General features: G+C 42.2%; 2 protein-coding genes across 2 annotated transcripts; both read left to right on the top strand.

Annotated features, from left to right (window-relative positions):
* Positions 1-2,149: 2,149 nt before the first annotated feature.
* On the top strand, positions 2,150-6,432 carry LOC117824949 (extracellular calcium-sensing receptor-like). The gene is made up of 9 exons (XM_034700472.1): positions 2,150-2,295; positions 2,389-2,683; positions 2,781-2,867; positions 3,020-3,289; positions 3,410-3,616; positions 3,697-3,969; positions 4,842-5,066; positions 5,165-5,288; positions 5,392-6,432. The coding sequence occupies exons 1-9, from the start codon at positions 2,159-2,161 to the stop codon at positions 6,300-6,302; spliced, it is 2,529 nt and encodes an 842-aa protein (XP_034556363.1). The 5' UTR covers positions 2,150-2,158; the 3' UTR covers positions 6,303-6,432.
* A 1,165-nt stretch (positions 6,433-7,597) lies between these two features.
* Positions 7,598-14,807, top strand: LOC117824948 (extracellular calcium-sensing receptor-like). Its single transcript, XM_034700471.1, has 9 exons — positions 7,598-7,722; positions 7,816-8,110; positions 8,209-8,295; positions 8,448-8,717; positions 8,914-9,120; positions 9,201-9,473; positions 13,260-13,484; positions 13,583-13,706; positions 13,810-14,807. Exons 1-9 carry the CDS (start codon positions 7,613-7,615, stop codon positions 14,718-14,720), a joined length of 2,502 nt encoding a protein of 833 aa, XP_034556362.1. The 5' UTR covers positions 7,598-7,612; the 3' UTR covers positions 14,721-14,807.
* Positions 14,808-15,743: the final 936 nt, after the last annotated feature.

Here is a 15,743-nt window from a genome sequence, read left to right as displayed (position 1 = left end):
CAGAGCAAATTTAACCCACGAACTTCCTAAATATAGACAGCATATTAAGTGTCCCACCAGGGAGTCTAACACTCTGGACCACTGCTACACAGTAATAAAGGACTCATATTGCTTTGTCCCCCGTGCAGCTATAGGACTATCTGATCACCGCTGATTCATCTCATCCCGGCCTACAGGCAGAAGTTAAAAACGGCTAAGCCTGTAGTTAGGACTGTGAAGAAGTGTACGGAGGAGTCAAAGCAGGAGTTACAAGCCTGCTTTGATTGCACTGATTGGAGTGTTTTTGAAGCTGCATCAGAAAACCTCAATGAACTCACTGACACTGTGACTTCATACATCAGCTTCTGTGAGGACATGTGTGTGCAGACCAGGACCTTCTGCACATACAACAACAACAAGCCCTGGTTCACACCTCAACTTAGGAAGCTGCGTCAGGCCAAAGAAGAGGCCTACAGGAGTGGGGACCGGGACCTGTTCAAGCAGGCCAGAAACAAACTGACGAGGGAAATCAAGGTAGCTAAGAAGATAAAACAGAGCTTCTCTGCCAACGACCCATCAGAAGTTTGGAGAGGCCTGCGTGAAGTTACAAGCTACAGGAGACCCTTCCCCAATCCTTAAGGTAACAAAAGACTGGCTGACGACCTGAACAGCTTCTACTGCAGGTTTTCACACCCCACACCTGAACAGGTGTGGGGTCTAATTTATCTGGCCAAACCAAACTAGACAAACACAGACTGCAACGGACTATAAGGACTGCAGAAAAAAATCATCGGTGTTGACCTGCCCCCCATCCAGGACTTGTACCGGTCCCGGGCCAGGAAACGGGCAGGTAGCATCACCGCTGACCCCTCACACCCTGGACACAAATTCTTCAAACTCCTCCCCTCCGGCAGGCGCTACAGATCACTGTGCGCCAAAACAACCCGCCATAAGAACAGTTTCTTCCCCCAGGCTGTCACTCTGATGAACACTAAACCATAACAGTGTCATACCTGTCAGATAAATACTCTCTGTAAATATACAATGTAACAATTCTCCAAGCAGAATTCCATATTTCTATTTTTTGTATTATTTAACTGCTATTTTTATAATGTAAAAACTACCTCTGCAACTCACCACTGCACTGTATCATATTATTTTAGCCTGTACATATTAGTCATGCCTATCTGTTGTTCTTTTGTATTTATAGCTGATGTTATTGTTATTATATTTTTATTTATTTTTATTTGTAGGTCTTATTCTTATTCTTAGGCCTTGTACAAAGAGAGCACAGTTTACCAAAGTCAAATTCCTTGTGTGTTCAAGCATAACTGGCCAATAAAGCTGATTCTGATTCTGATTCTGATTCCGAATTTCCACTGAGGTGAAGGTATAACACATGTATGGGTGTCCTCAGTTCAATGTGTCACAAACAAGAAAGAGAGGGTTGCTTCTGTTGGACCATGCACCCCATTTCACTATGAGGCCCCTTTACCTTGCTGGATAGAATGTCTGTTTCTGGTCAGGATAATTCAAAAGCATTGGCACCAATGAAAAGGGGGAACACAGTGCAAGCACAAGAATTAATCCTGGTACGGAACAGGATGAGAGAGGACAGATTGAGTGGGCCAAGAGATTGGGATCAAACCAAAACCAGAGCTTGACAGTATTTTAATGACTCATTGTGAATAAATTAAGCCTGTTAATCTTTCTTATGGAAAACAGAAACACTTCCACTCATTTTACAAAGAGGCAAGCACGTTTTAAGTAGCTGTAATGATTGAACTGTAACTGAATTATATCTGCAATATGTTTCTTAGATCAGGTTACCCTTTACGTAGCTGAGTTACTGCAATTAATACCATCTATTAACACCCTAAGACACCTCTGCCATGACATTCTGTGGTACTGGAGCTAATTAGATATGAGCATAATGTTGCCATGCAAGGTCCGGAGGGGTGGTGTGGAACTATGATGACAACCACTAAAGCCGATGACATAACCCTGCATATAAAAATGTCACAATTGTGCATGAAGGCTACAAACAGGCAACGGGAGGAGGGCAGTTATGGGGGCATTTGCAGACCATTTGTTCCTGTACATTTACCTGATCTTGATTCTATACTGCTGCTCCTTCTTTTGCTTATCAGAGTCTGCACCCCTTTCCTCATCTTGTAACATGAGGAGACAGTTTAATCTTAATGCAATGCATAAGCCGGGTGATGTGGTTCTTGGTGGGCTTTTTGACTTCCACTACACCTCAGTCTTCCCTGAACTGACTTTCACCTCAGAGCCAAAGCAGCCCAGCTGTCAAGGGTAAGTCTCACACTACTGCAGCACACATATACAGACATAAATATACAAGATCTTGTACTTTTTACTGCTTAATCGTGACATTCTATGTGCTAGTTTTAACCCTTTAAGGTTCAGGTATGCCATGACCATGGCCTTTGCTATTGATGAGATCAACAAGAACTCCAACCTGCTTCCTAATGTGACTCTGGGATACAGTATGTATGACAACTGTGCTACACTTGTAATTGGATTCAGTGCTGCCTTGTCTTTGGCCAGCAGTAGAGAAGAACAGTTTGTGCTTCAAGAAAACTGTTCAGGGACCCCTCCAGTCCTGGGGATTGTGGGTAATGCCTTCTCAACATTTACTATTGCCACTTCTGACGTGTTAGGATTATTCAAGCTGCCCATTGTGAGTTTTCTTCCCTTTTTTTTGGCTATATTTTGCCTATAATTGTTTTACACTGCATGAGAAAAGAAACCTATGCATACTGTATGTTTCTTCATAGGTGAGTTATTTTTCCACATGTTCCTGCCTGAGCGATCGGAGACGCTTTCCATCCTTTTTTAGAACAATTCCGAGTGACGCCTTCCAGGTGCAACTCTTTAAATACAAATTGCAAAATTGAAGTAGAGAAAAGACTGACTAAGAACTAACTGTAAAATTACAATGAGCCATCAAACAGTATGCCTTTCTCAAAATGCTTTCCAACCTGTTCACGAACCCCTCTCTTTTGTGTTAAATTAGGTGCGTGCTATGATTCAGATTCTCAAACGCTTTGGCTGGACCTGGGCAGGTCTGCTTGTCAGCGATGATGACTATGGACTCCATGTTGCTCGATCCTTTCCGTCAGACTTGGCTGAGTCTGGAGGAGGTTGTCTGGCCTACTCAGAGATTTTGCCGTGGGGCGACAACCCAACTGAACTGAAGAGGATTGTGGAAGTGATGAAGAAATCGACAGCTCGAGTGGTCATTGTGTTTGCACATCTGATCCACATGATTCAACTAATGGATAAGGTATCTGTCTGTTTGTCTGTCTGTTTTGAGCTCTCAGCTAAGTGATTCAGTCCTACTAGTAGACAATATTTCCTCAGCATTTGTCTTGAAACAATGAACTTAACAAAGTGTAATGAACAGGTGGTAGAGCAAAATGTGACAGGCCTGCAGTGGATTGCCAGTGAATCCTGGACATTATTTGCGAAGCTCCAGACACCTCGCCTCATGCCGTACCTTGGTGGCACACTGGGCATTGCCATCCGCAGAGGAGAAATACCAGGGCTTAGGGAATTCCTTCAACACACACGTCCTGAATTACATGACAACAGAAGTGATGACAATAGCATAGTAAGCTTACAATCAGATCATTAATGACGATGAAGATATTTTCTTGATTTTTGTTCAAATCTGATCTGCTTTTGTTTCAGGCGAGGCAGTTTTGGGAATACACGTTTGGGTGTAAATTTACTTCACCTCCAGGTTGGCTGGAAGCTGGTGGAGAGGTATGCACTGGAGAAGAGGACCTAGAACATGTTGAGACTGAGTTGTTGGATGTTTCTAACCTGAGGCCTGAGTACAATATTTATAAGGCTGTATATGCTCTTGCTTATGCCCTCAATGACATGCTGCACTGTGTGCCTGGGAGAGGGCCTTTCAGAGGGCACAGCTGTGCTGCCCTGCAGAAACTGGAGCCATGGCAGGTGTGTCTCATTCGTATGATGTTGGAAACAAAGGATGTTTTGGGAAAAATGTATCCATAAATCAATCAAGTTGTATTTACTGTATTGGCACAAATATAAGAAGACCCTGATTACAAGACCTTCCTCCCTTTTCAGTACTGTGTATTAGAAAAAGACTCTTTGGTTGTTGTTTTAAATGGTATATAGAGCCAAATAAATCATACTCTGTTATTTCATTTAGAAAAACCATTAGTTCGCCATGAGCAGGCACTTAGAAACCTTTGGCAGAAATGTCGGGAAAAAATCCTTAACATGCAGAAACATTGAGCAGAACCAGTCTCACTGCCACCTGCCATGACCATATCGGCCTAGAAAGTTTGATGGAGGGAGATGTGGACAGAAAAAGACAAGGAGAGAGAGAGAGAGAGAGAGAGAGAGAGAGAGAGAGAGAGAGAGAGAGGAAAAAAGAAAAACGTGGGAAAATGGGTTTTAAAAGAGAAAAATATATACTTTATTTCAGACTCATAGGTCCATATTATCATAAAAAGGTATAAAAAAAAACAGTTTAGTGACTCTTAATTTGTAAATAATGCCAAACTAGGGGTCAAAATCCCCACCATACACTGCAGCCAAGTCCTGAAGTGCAAACAGATGCCCTTGACACGTTGAAAGCACAATATATGATTTTCTTTAGCTTGAAATGAAATGGTAGAGTACTCACGAATCAAATACAATTGCCATATTTGTTGGTTCATTAATAATATTTAATGTTACCAGAAGCTGTGCATTATATTTAAATACTAGCCTGACTTTAACCAGGATACAAATCACATGCAAATGGAAACCCCCAAAAAACCCAGTATCAATGTCAGTGTTTTTCTGCCCTCTTGTAGCTTGTTCATTATTTGCAACAAGTCAATTTCACCACACCGTTTGGTGATGAAGTCTCATTTGATGAGAATGGAAATGCATTACCAATCTATGATGTCATGAACTGGAAGTGGCTTCCTGATGGGACAACAAGGCTGCAGAGTGTGGGTGTTGTTAAAAAGTCCTTCAAAGGAGAAGAACTCACTCTTCATGAAGACAAGATCTTCTGGAACTTTGACTCCAAGCAGGTTAATGCTGTTAATATATTTATTTGCCTTCCTGTTGTATGACACCTAAGAAATAATCAAATAATGAGCCCCTGTGATAACTCTTACCATATCTACAGCCACCCCAGTCAGTGTGCAGTGAGAGCTGTCCCCCAGGTACTCGAATGGCCAGAAAAAAGGGGCAGCCTGTTTGCTGTTTTGACTGTGTTGCTTGTTCTGAGGGAAAGTTCAGCAATGAAACAAGTTGGTATCCTATAATAGTCTCTGCTATGTTGTGGAAGTTGATAATATTTGTTACCCATCCAACATTGCTGTTGAAAACATATAAACCTTTTTATTTTCTTAGACTCGATGGAGTGCACCAGCTGTCCTGAGGACTTCTGGTCAAGCCCAAAACGTGACCACTGTGTACCTAAGAAAACAGAGTTCCTCTCTTACCACGAGCCTTTGGGTATCTGCTTGACAGCTGCTGCATTACTTGGCACACTTCTCTGTGCTGTTGTCCTTGGGATCTTCATCTGTCATCACAGCACACCCATGGTACGAGCCAACAATACTGAACTGAGCTTCCTGCTCTTGGTGGCACTCACACTTTGCTTCCTGTGCTCGCTGCTGTTCATCGGCCGCCCCAGACTATGGACATGCCAGTTGAGACATGCAGCATTTGGGATCAGCTTTGTTCTTTGTGTCTCATGTATCCTGGTGAAAACCATGGTTGTTATAGCTGTGTTCAAGGCCTCCAAACCAGGAGGTGGAGCAGCCCTGAAGTGGTTTGGTGCTGTGCAACAAAGAGGAACAGTTGTTGCTCTCACGTTAATCCAAGCCGCAATCTGTACCGTCTGGATTGTCTCCTCCTCACCAGCTCCTTATAAAAACACTCAATACTACAATGACAAGATCGTTTATGAGTGTGTTGTCGGATCCACAATAGGTTTTGCAGTTTTACTCGGCTATATTTGCCTACTAGCTACCCTTAGCTTCCTGTTAGCATTTATGGCAAGGAATCTTCCTGACAACTTCAATGAAGCCAAATTCATCACTTTCAGTATGCTGATCTTCTGTGCAGTGTGGGTGGCCTTTGTCCCTGCCTATGTCAACTCTCCAGGAAAATATGCAGATGCAGTGGAGATATTTGCCATCCTTGCCTCTAGTTTTGGTCTCCTGGTGGCACTGTTTGGACCCAAATGTTACATAATCCTGCTGAGACCAGAGAGGAACACAAAGAAAGCAATCATGGGTCGAACCGCCCCCAAGTGATCAGAGTCTCAACTGCTCTGAACCAATCCATAATTTACAGCTCAGGAGAAATCTCCCAGAGCATCGTTTTGCTGCTTATAACTGTCATCATAGCAGAAATGTGCATACACATTAAGTGCCCCTGTCTCTACCCTGCCTAACAAATGCATACATGGTTTTCGTATTACAATATTCAACAGATTAAATTCATCACTCTGAATACATCTTGTTTATATATATTTTTTAAAGCAGTCTACTGTATCAAGCTATTTGGGATGGTAAAACTCTGCCAAAAAACACTGTATTTCTTTAGCTTCAATCTACGGCCACCAAAGTGAAATCAACCCTGCCAAGCTGAAATAGAGATGTCTTATAACTGCCAGTATTCCTGATTTTTACTTTCGGCTTATTAGGAAATTATTTTTGCATATTGTAACTGAGCACAGAGGTGATGTATAGCCTTGGAGCCTCTGTGGAGAAATGTTTAATTCATGTAAATTTCCATTGAAGTGAAGGTATAACACATGCATGGGTGTCCTCAGTTCACTGTGTCACAAACAAGAAAGAGAGGGTTGCTTCTGTTTGACCATGCACCCCATTTCACTATGAGGCCCCTTTACCTTGCTGGACAGAATGTCTGTTTCTGGTCAGGATAATTCAAAAGCATTGGCACCAATGAAAAGGGGGAACACAGTGCAAGCACAATAATTATTCCTGGTACTGAACAGGATGAGAGAGGACAGATTGAGTGGGCTAAGAGATTGGGATCAAACCAAAACCAGAGCTTGACAGTATTTTAATGACTCATTATGAAGAAATAAAGCCTGTTAATCCTTATTCTGGAAAACAGAAACACTTCCACTCATTTCACAAAGAGGCAAGCACATTTTAATTAGCTGTAATGATTGAACTGTAACTGAATTATATCTGCAATATGTTTCTTAGATCAGGTTACCCTTTACGTAGCTGAGTTACTGCAATTAATACCTTCTATTAACACCCTAAGACACCTCTGCCATGACATTCTGTGGTACTGGAGCTAATTAGATATGAGCATAATCTTGCCATGCAAGGTCCTGAGGGGTGGTGTGGAACTATGATGACAACCACTAAAGACGATGACATAACCCTGCATATAAAAATGTCACAATTGTGCATGAAGGCTACAAACAGGCAACGGGAGGAGGGCAGTTATGGGGGCATTTGCAGACCATTTGTTCCTGTACATCTACCTGATCTTGATTCTATACTGCTGCTCCTTCTTTTGCTTGTCAGAGTCTGCACTCCTTTCCTCATCTTGTAACATGAGGAGACAGTTTAATCTTAATGCGATGCATAAGCCAGGTGATGTGGTTCTTGGTGGGCTTTTTGACTTCCACTACACCTCAGTCTTCCCTGAACTGACTTTCACATCAGAGCCAAAGCAGCCCAGCTGTCAAGGGTAAGTCTCACACTCCTGCAGCACACATATACAGACATAAATATACAAGATCTTGTACTTTTTACTACTTAATCGTGACATTCTATGTGCTAGTTTTAACCCTTTAAGGTTCAGGTATGCCATGACCATGGCCTTTGCTATTGATGAGATCAACAAGAACTCCAACCTGCTTCCTAATGTGACTCTGGGATACAGTATGTATGACAACTGTGCTACACTTGTAATTGGATTCAGTGCTGCCTTGTCTTTGGCCAGCAGTAGAGAAGAACAGTTTGTGCTTCAAGAAAACTGTTCAGGGACCCCTCCAGTCCTGGGGATTGTGGGTGATGCCTTCTCAACATTTACTATTGCCACTTCTGACGTGTTAGGATTATTCAAACTGCCCATTGTAAGTTTTCTTCCCTTTTTTTTGGGCTATATTTTGCCTATAATTGTTTTACACTGCATGAGAAAAGAAACCTATGCATACTGTATGTTTCTTCATAGGTGAGTTATTATGCCACATGTTCCTGCCTGAGCGATCGGAGACGCTTTCCATCCTTTTTTAGAACAATTCCGAGTGACGCCTTCCAGGTGCAACTCTTTAAATACAAATTGCAAAATTGAAGTAGAGGAAAGACTGACTTAGAACTAACTGTAAAATTACAATGAGACAGCAAACAGTATGCCTTTCTCAAAATGCTTTCCAACCAGTTCACGAACCCCTCTCTTTTGTGTTAAATTAGGTTCGTGCCATGATTCAGATTCTCAAACGCTTTGGCTGGACCTGGGCAGGTCTGCTTGTCAGTGATGATGACTATGGACTCCATGTTGCTCGATCCTTTCCGTCAGACTTGGCTGAGTCTGGAGGAGGTTGTCTGGCCTACTCAGAGATTTTGCCGTGGGGCGACAACCCCACTGAACTGAAGAGGATTGTGGAAGTGATGAAGAAATCGACAGCTCGAGTGGTCATTGTGTTTGCACATCTGATCCACATGATTAAACTAATGGATGAGGTATCTATCTGTCTATCTATCTATCTATCTATCTGTCTGTCTGTCTGTCTGTCTGTCTGTCTGTCTGTCTGTCTTTCTGTCTGTCTGTCTGTCTATCTGTTTTGAGCTCTCAGCTAAGTGATTCAGTCCTACCTGTAGACAATATTTCCTCAGCATTTGTCTTGAAACAATGAACTTAACAAAGTGTAATGAACAGGTGGTAGAGCAAAAAGTGACAGGCCTGCAGTGGATGGCCAGTGAAGCCTGGACATTATTTGCGAAGCTCCAGACACCTCGCCTCATGCCGTACCTTGGAGGCACACTGGGCATTGCCATCCGCAGAGGAGAAATACCAGGGCTCAGGGAATTCCTTCAACACACACTTCCTGAATTACATGACAACAGAAGTGATGACAATAGCATAGTAAGCTTACAATCAGATCATTAATGACGATGAAGATATTTTCTTGATTTTTGTTCAAATCTGATCTGCTTTTGTTTCAGGTGAGGCAGTTTTGGGAATATACGTTTGGGTGTAAATTTACTTCACCTCCAGGTTGGCTGGAAGCTGGTGGAGAGGTATGCACTGGAGAAGAGGACCTAGAAAATGTTGAGACTGAGTTCTTGGATGTTTCTAACCTGAGGCCTGAGTACAATATTTATAAGGCTGTATATGCTCTTGCTTATGCCCTCGATGATATGCTGCACTGTGTGCCTGGGAGAGGGCCTTTCAGAGGGCACAGCTGTGCTGCCCTGCAGAAACTGGAGCCATGGCAGGTGTGTATCATTCATATGATGTTGGAAACAAAGGATGTTTTGCGAAAAATTTACCCATAAATCAATCAAGTTTTATTTAATGTATTGGCCCAAATATAAGAAGACCCTGATTACAAGACATTCCTCCCTTTTCAATACTGTGTATTAGAAAAAGACTCTTTGGTTGTTGTTTTAAATGGTATATAGAGCCAAATAAATCATACTCTGTTCTTTTATTTAGAAAAAAACATTAATTTGCCATGAGCAGGCACTTAGCAACCTTTGGCAGAAATGGCAGGAAAAAATCCTTAACCTGTAGAAACATTGAGCAGAACCAGTCTCACTGCCACCTGCCATGACCATATCGGCCTAGAAAGTTTGATGGAGGGAGATGTGGACAGAAAAAGACAAGAAGAGAGAGAGAGAGAGAGAGAGAGAGAGAGAGAGAGAGAGAGAGAGAGAGAGAGAGAGAGAGAGAGAGGAAAAAAGAAAAACACGGGGAAAAAAATAGAAAAGAGAAAAATATATACTTTATTTCAGACTCATAGGTCCGTATTATCATAAAAAGGTATAAAAAAACAGTTTAGTGACTCTGAATTTGTAAATAATGCCAAACTAGGGGTCAAAATCCCCACCATACATTGCAGCAAAATCCTGAAGTGCAAACAGATGCCTTTGAGAAGCTGAAAGCACAATACATGATTGTCTTTAGGTTGAAATGAAATGGTAGAGTACTCACGAATCAAATACAATTGCCATATTTGTTGGTTCATTAATAATATCTAATGTTACCAGAAGCTGTGCACTATATTTAAATTTCCAATAAATCCTTTATTCTGAATGACTTATTTACATCCAAATGCTTGGATTTTTTGTTCCTGACTGAGATTTGGCAGAGGAGTATGGAGAACAGCCCCCTGATTGAACTGTGCCCGTCGGATTGTACTTTTATCAGCACTCCCAGAACCTCGGGACGGGGTGGAGGACTCGCCGTTGTGTTTAGGGACTGCTTCCATAATCGGACAGTTGGCACTGGGTCTTTTTCCTCGTTTGAACTGCAAATGACCAAAGTCGGTCGTTCTAATTCATTTTATTGTGTTTTAATTTACAGACCCCCCGGTTTTAATAGTTCCTTTATGTCCGACTTTAGTGAGTTTTTATCTTCTATCATTATGTTGGACAGAGTTCTTATGGTTGGTGATTTTAATATCCACATCGATGACATTTCCTGCAGTTTTGCAGCAGATTTTATAAATCTAACCAAGTCTTTTAATTTTATTCAACATGTGTCCGGTCCCACACACATTAAGGGTCATACTTTAGACCTTGTTTTTACGCTTTGTTTAAATATTGACTCTGTTTGCTCCGAAGAGCTGCATTTCACTGACCATGATAGTGTTGCATTCAATCTGTCATTTAATGTTGACTCTCCGCCCGGTAAGCGTTTGAGTTGTTCTCGCTTCTTAAACAGCCTCTCGGCCGAGAAGTTTTCAGCAACTTTTGACCCAAGTGCTGTGTTGCCTGGTCACGTTGATGTTGATTCTTTAGTTAATTCTTTTAATAGTCATTGCTCTGCTGTTTTGGAGAAGGTGGCTCCAAGTAAATTGAGATGTGTCCCTTCTGTCAAGTCGTCCCCTTGGTTAAATGACTCTGTTCGTTGTTTCCGGCGTAAATGTCGGAGGGCAGAGAGACTGTGGAAATCTACCAAGCTCCATGTTCACCGTCTCCATTACAAGTACCTCATCCTGGAGTTTAACACCATGGTCAAGAATGCGAGAGCTTCTTATTTCTCTAACTTAATCTCCTCCAGCAGACGCAACCCAAAAATCCTGTTTGACAACATAAATAACATTGTTAATCCTGCACCTCCAGATATCCCCATTTTTTCTAATAATGATTGCAGCACCTTTCTCTCTTTCTTTGTGGGTAAGGTTAGTGATGTCAGGGCTAGCATAATTTCCTCTTCCACTCCATATTCTGATTTTCCAATTCGTCCAACAACCATGAGCTCCTTCACCCACATATCCCTGCAAGACCTCACTGACTTGGTGGATAGCATGAGCACTTCATCAAGCCCGCTAGATACTGTTCCAACTTCCTTGCTTAAAAATGTACTTGGCTCTGTTGGTCCATGCTTGGTCGCTATTATAAATAGCTCCCTGAGTTCCGGTTGTGTCCCAGCCTTCTTTAAACAAGCTGTTGTTCAGCCTCTACTGAAAAAATCAAACCTTGATCCTTCTCTACCCAACAACTACAGGCCCATCTCCAAGCTGCCTCTTGTTTCAAAAGTCCTAGAGAAAGTTGTTGCCAAACAGCTCACTACTGTCTTGACTTCACACAACATTTTAGGTAAATTTCAATCTGGTTTCCGCCAGAAGCATTCTACCGAAGCGGCTCTTCTGAGAGTGTCCAAGGATATTATGATGTCCTCTGATGTAGGTGAATGCTCTGTTTTGGTGCTGCTGGATCTTAGTGCGGCCTTCGATACAGTTGATCATTGTATCCTGACTGAGAGGCTGAGGCAGTGGGTAGGTGTCTCTGGGAGCGCCCTGGATTGGTTCTCTTCCTATCTCTCTGACAGGAGTTTTTCTGTGTCACTTGGTCCATACATGTCTGAAACTGCGGCTCTCTCCTGTGGTGTCCCTCAGGGTTCTGTATTGGGCCCTATATTATTTGCCTTGTATTTGCTGCCCTTGAGTCACATTATCAGTAAATTCAAAGGTATTTCTTATCACTGTTACGCTGATGATATCCAGCTGTATGTGTCTTTTAGGCCTGATGACACAGACAAGCTGATAGTTTTGCTTGATTGTCTGACTGCCATTAAGGACTGGATGGCTGACAACTTCCTGCAGCTAAACGCTGACAAGACAGAGGTCCTTATTGTTGGTTCTGATACTATAGCTTCCAGGGTTGCTCAGTGTATTGGTTCCCTCTCTTCTGCTGTCCAGTCTAAACTCAGAAATCTTGGAGTTATATTCGATCAGTCCATGTACTTTGATCACCACATAAAACAGTTGTCCCGGTCATGCTTCTTCCATTTACGAAACATTGCCAAACTTAGGTCTGTTGTGTCACATCCTGAACTGGAAATGATCATTCATGCTTTTGTTTCATCCCGACTGGACTATTGTAATTCACGCTTCACCTGCCTCAGCAAGTCGTCCCTCCATCGTCTTCAATTAGTCCAGAGCGCTGCTGCAAGGCTGTTGACCAAGTCCAGCCGGACAACCCACAACACTCCGATTCTATCTTCCCTACATTGGCTTCCAGTTGAATTTAGGATTCCTTTTAAAGTTCTCGTTTCGTGTATAGAGCTCTTCATGGTCAGGCTCCTGAATACATCGCCGACCTGCTCCACCCCTACCTTACCAGTAGGCCACTCAGGTCTTCTGACCAGGGCTTGCTGGTTGTCCCTCAAGCTTGTTTAAGAACAAAAGGTGACCGTGCTTTTGAAGTTGTGGCACCGACATTGTGGAACGCTCTTCCTGTAAATGTTCGTTCAGCTATATCTGTTGTCGCCTTTAAAAAACTTGTGAAGACACATTTATTTAAACAGGCCTTCGACTCACTGTGTTCAGACTAATGTCTACTTATGCTATGGTCTGTTTCTTTTAATGTGTTGGATATTTTCCTGTGAAGCACTTTGTGATTTTATTCTGTGAAAGGTGCTATAATAAATAAAATTTACTTACTTACTTACTTACTTAAATACTAGCCTGACTTTAACCAGGATACAAATCACATGCAAATGGAACCCCCCCAAAAAAACAGTATCAATGTCAGTATTTTTCTGCCCTCTTGTAGCTTGTTCATTATTTGGAACAAGTCAACTTCACCACACCATTTGGTGATGAAGTCTCATTTGATGAGAATGGAAATGCATTACCAATCTATGATGTCATGAACTGGAAGTGGCTTCCTGATGGGACAACAAGGCTGCAGAGTGTGGGTGTTGTTAAAAAGTCCTTCAAAGGAGAAGAACTCACTCTTCACGAAGACAAGATCTTCTGGAACTTTGACTCCAAGCAGGTTAATGCTGTTAATATATTTATTTGCCTTCCTGTTGTATGACACCTAAGAAATAATCAAATAATGAGCCCCTGTGATAACTCTTACCATATCTACAGCCACCCCAGTCAGTGTGCAGTGAGAGCTGTCCCCCAGGTACTCGAATGGCCAGAAAAAAGGGGCAGCCTGTTTGCTGTTTTGACTGTGTTGCTTGTTCTGAGGGAAAGTTCAGCAATGAAACAAGTTGGTATCCTTTAATACTCTCTGCTATGTTGTGGAAGTTGATAATATTTGTCACCCATCCAACACTGCTGTTGAAAACGAATAAACCTTTTTTTTGTCTTAGACTCGATGGAGTGCACCAGCTGTCCTGAGGACTTCTGGTCAAGCCCAAAACGTGACCACTGTGTACCTAAGAAAACAGAGTTCCTCTCTTACCACGAGCCTTTGGGTATCTGCTTGACAGCTGCTGCATTACTAGGCACACTTATCTGTGCTGTCGTCCTTGGGATCTTCATCTGTCATCACAGCACACCCATGGTACGAGCCAACAATACTGAACTGAGCTTCCTGCTCTTGGTGGCACTCACACTTTGCTTCCTGTGCTCACTGCTGTTCATCGGCCGCCCCAGACTATGGACATGCCAGTTGAGACATGCAGCATTTGGGATCAGCTTTGTTCTTTGTGTCTCATGTATCCTGGTGAAAACCATGGTTGTTATAGCTGTGTTCAAGGCCTCCAAACCAGGAGGTGGAGCAGCCCTGAAGTGGTTTGGTGCTGTGCAACAAAGAGGAACAGTTGTTGCTCTCACGTTAATCCAAGCCGCAATCTGTACCGTCTGGATTGTCTCCTCCTCACCAGCTCCTTATAAAAACACTCAATACTACAATAACAAGATAGTTTATGAGTGTGTTGTTGGATCCACAATAGGTTTTGCAGTTTTACTCGGCTATATTGGCCTACTAGCTACCCTTAGCTTCCTGTTAGCATTTATGGCAAGGAATCTTCCTGACAACTTCAATGAGGCCAAACTCATCACTTTCAGTATGCTGATCTTCTGTGCTGTGTGGGTGGCCTTTGTCCCTGCCTATGTCAACTCTCCAGGCAAATATGCAGATGCAGTGGAGATATTTGCCATCCTTGCCTCTAGTTTTGGTCTCCTGATGGCACTGTTTGGACCCAAATGTTACATAATCCTGCTGAGACCAGAGAGGAACACAAAGAAAGCAATCATGGGTCGAACCGCCCCCAAGTGATCAGAGTCTCAACTGGTCTGAACCAATCCATAATTTACAGCTCAGTAGAAATCTCCCAGAGCATCGTTTTGCTGCTTATAACTGTCATCATCGCAGAAATGTGCATACACATTAAGTGCCCCTGTCTCTACCCTGCCTATCAAATGCATACATGGTTTTTGTATTACAATATTCAACGGATTAAATTCATCACTCTGAATACATCTTGTTTATCTTTCTTTTTTTAAAGTAGTCTACTGTATCAAGCTGTTTTGGATGGTAAAACTCTGACAAAAAACACTGTATTTTTTTAGCCTCCATCTACAGCCACCAAAGTGAAATCAATCCTGACAAGCTGAAATAGAGATGTCTTATAACTGCCAGTATTCCTGTTTTTACTTTCGGCATATTAGGAAATTATTTTTCTCCCAACTCTTTGATTTAGTATTTTTAATAGTGAAAGCTTCACCGTGTAACTTTTTGTTTGTGTGTATTTGTGTATAAAAATGACAAGTCTTACATCTTCGCTGATGTCGTCCTATACTTGTGTAACTGATTTTGTTTTTGTTTTTACCAAAAAATGTCATCACTCTTTCTGTTGCTTCATTTGTTGTCAAATGTGTCAATATAGAGAATATTTGGAAAAAATGTTCATCTGTACACCTAATCTTGTGACAGTAGTTTAAGGTATTAACCAGAACTATATTAATCGTCTTGCTGATTTTCCTGTTTGCTTGGTAATGAAAAAAACATCAGTCTCAGTTTCCATTTGCCTCATTACCAGCTCTAAAAGCTCCCCACAGGAGCTTTAAATGAACTTTGTGCAGTTCCAACTTCCATGTACTGTTGGTGAAGTAATAACACAATTTCTGAGTAAAGGCTGATTTATACTTCTGTGTCACCCCTACGCAGCAGGGTCTGACTGGACATGAGCACCACATACTTGTGCGTCGATGTGTCTGTGTCGTGCAGCAATTCTCCTCCGAAACGCTTGAGGGCAGTGTGGTCTCTCTAATAACCGGTCGCCTGCTTCCGGCCCCGCTA

The sequence above is a fragment of the Notolabrus celidotus genome, chromosome 14 (genome assembly GCF_009762535.1).
Source record: "Notolabrus celidotus isolate fNotCel1 chromosome 14, fNotCel1.pri, whole genome shotgun sequence".
In the NCBI taxonomy this organism is placed as follows: Eukaryota; Metazoa; Chordata; class Actinopteri; order Labriformes; family Labridae; genus Notolabrus; species Notolabrus celidotus.
The sequence above is the reverse complement of the archived record's forward strand: the minus strand, read 5'-3'. Positions and strand labels throughout refer to the sequence as shown.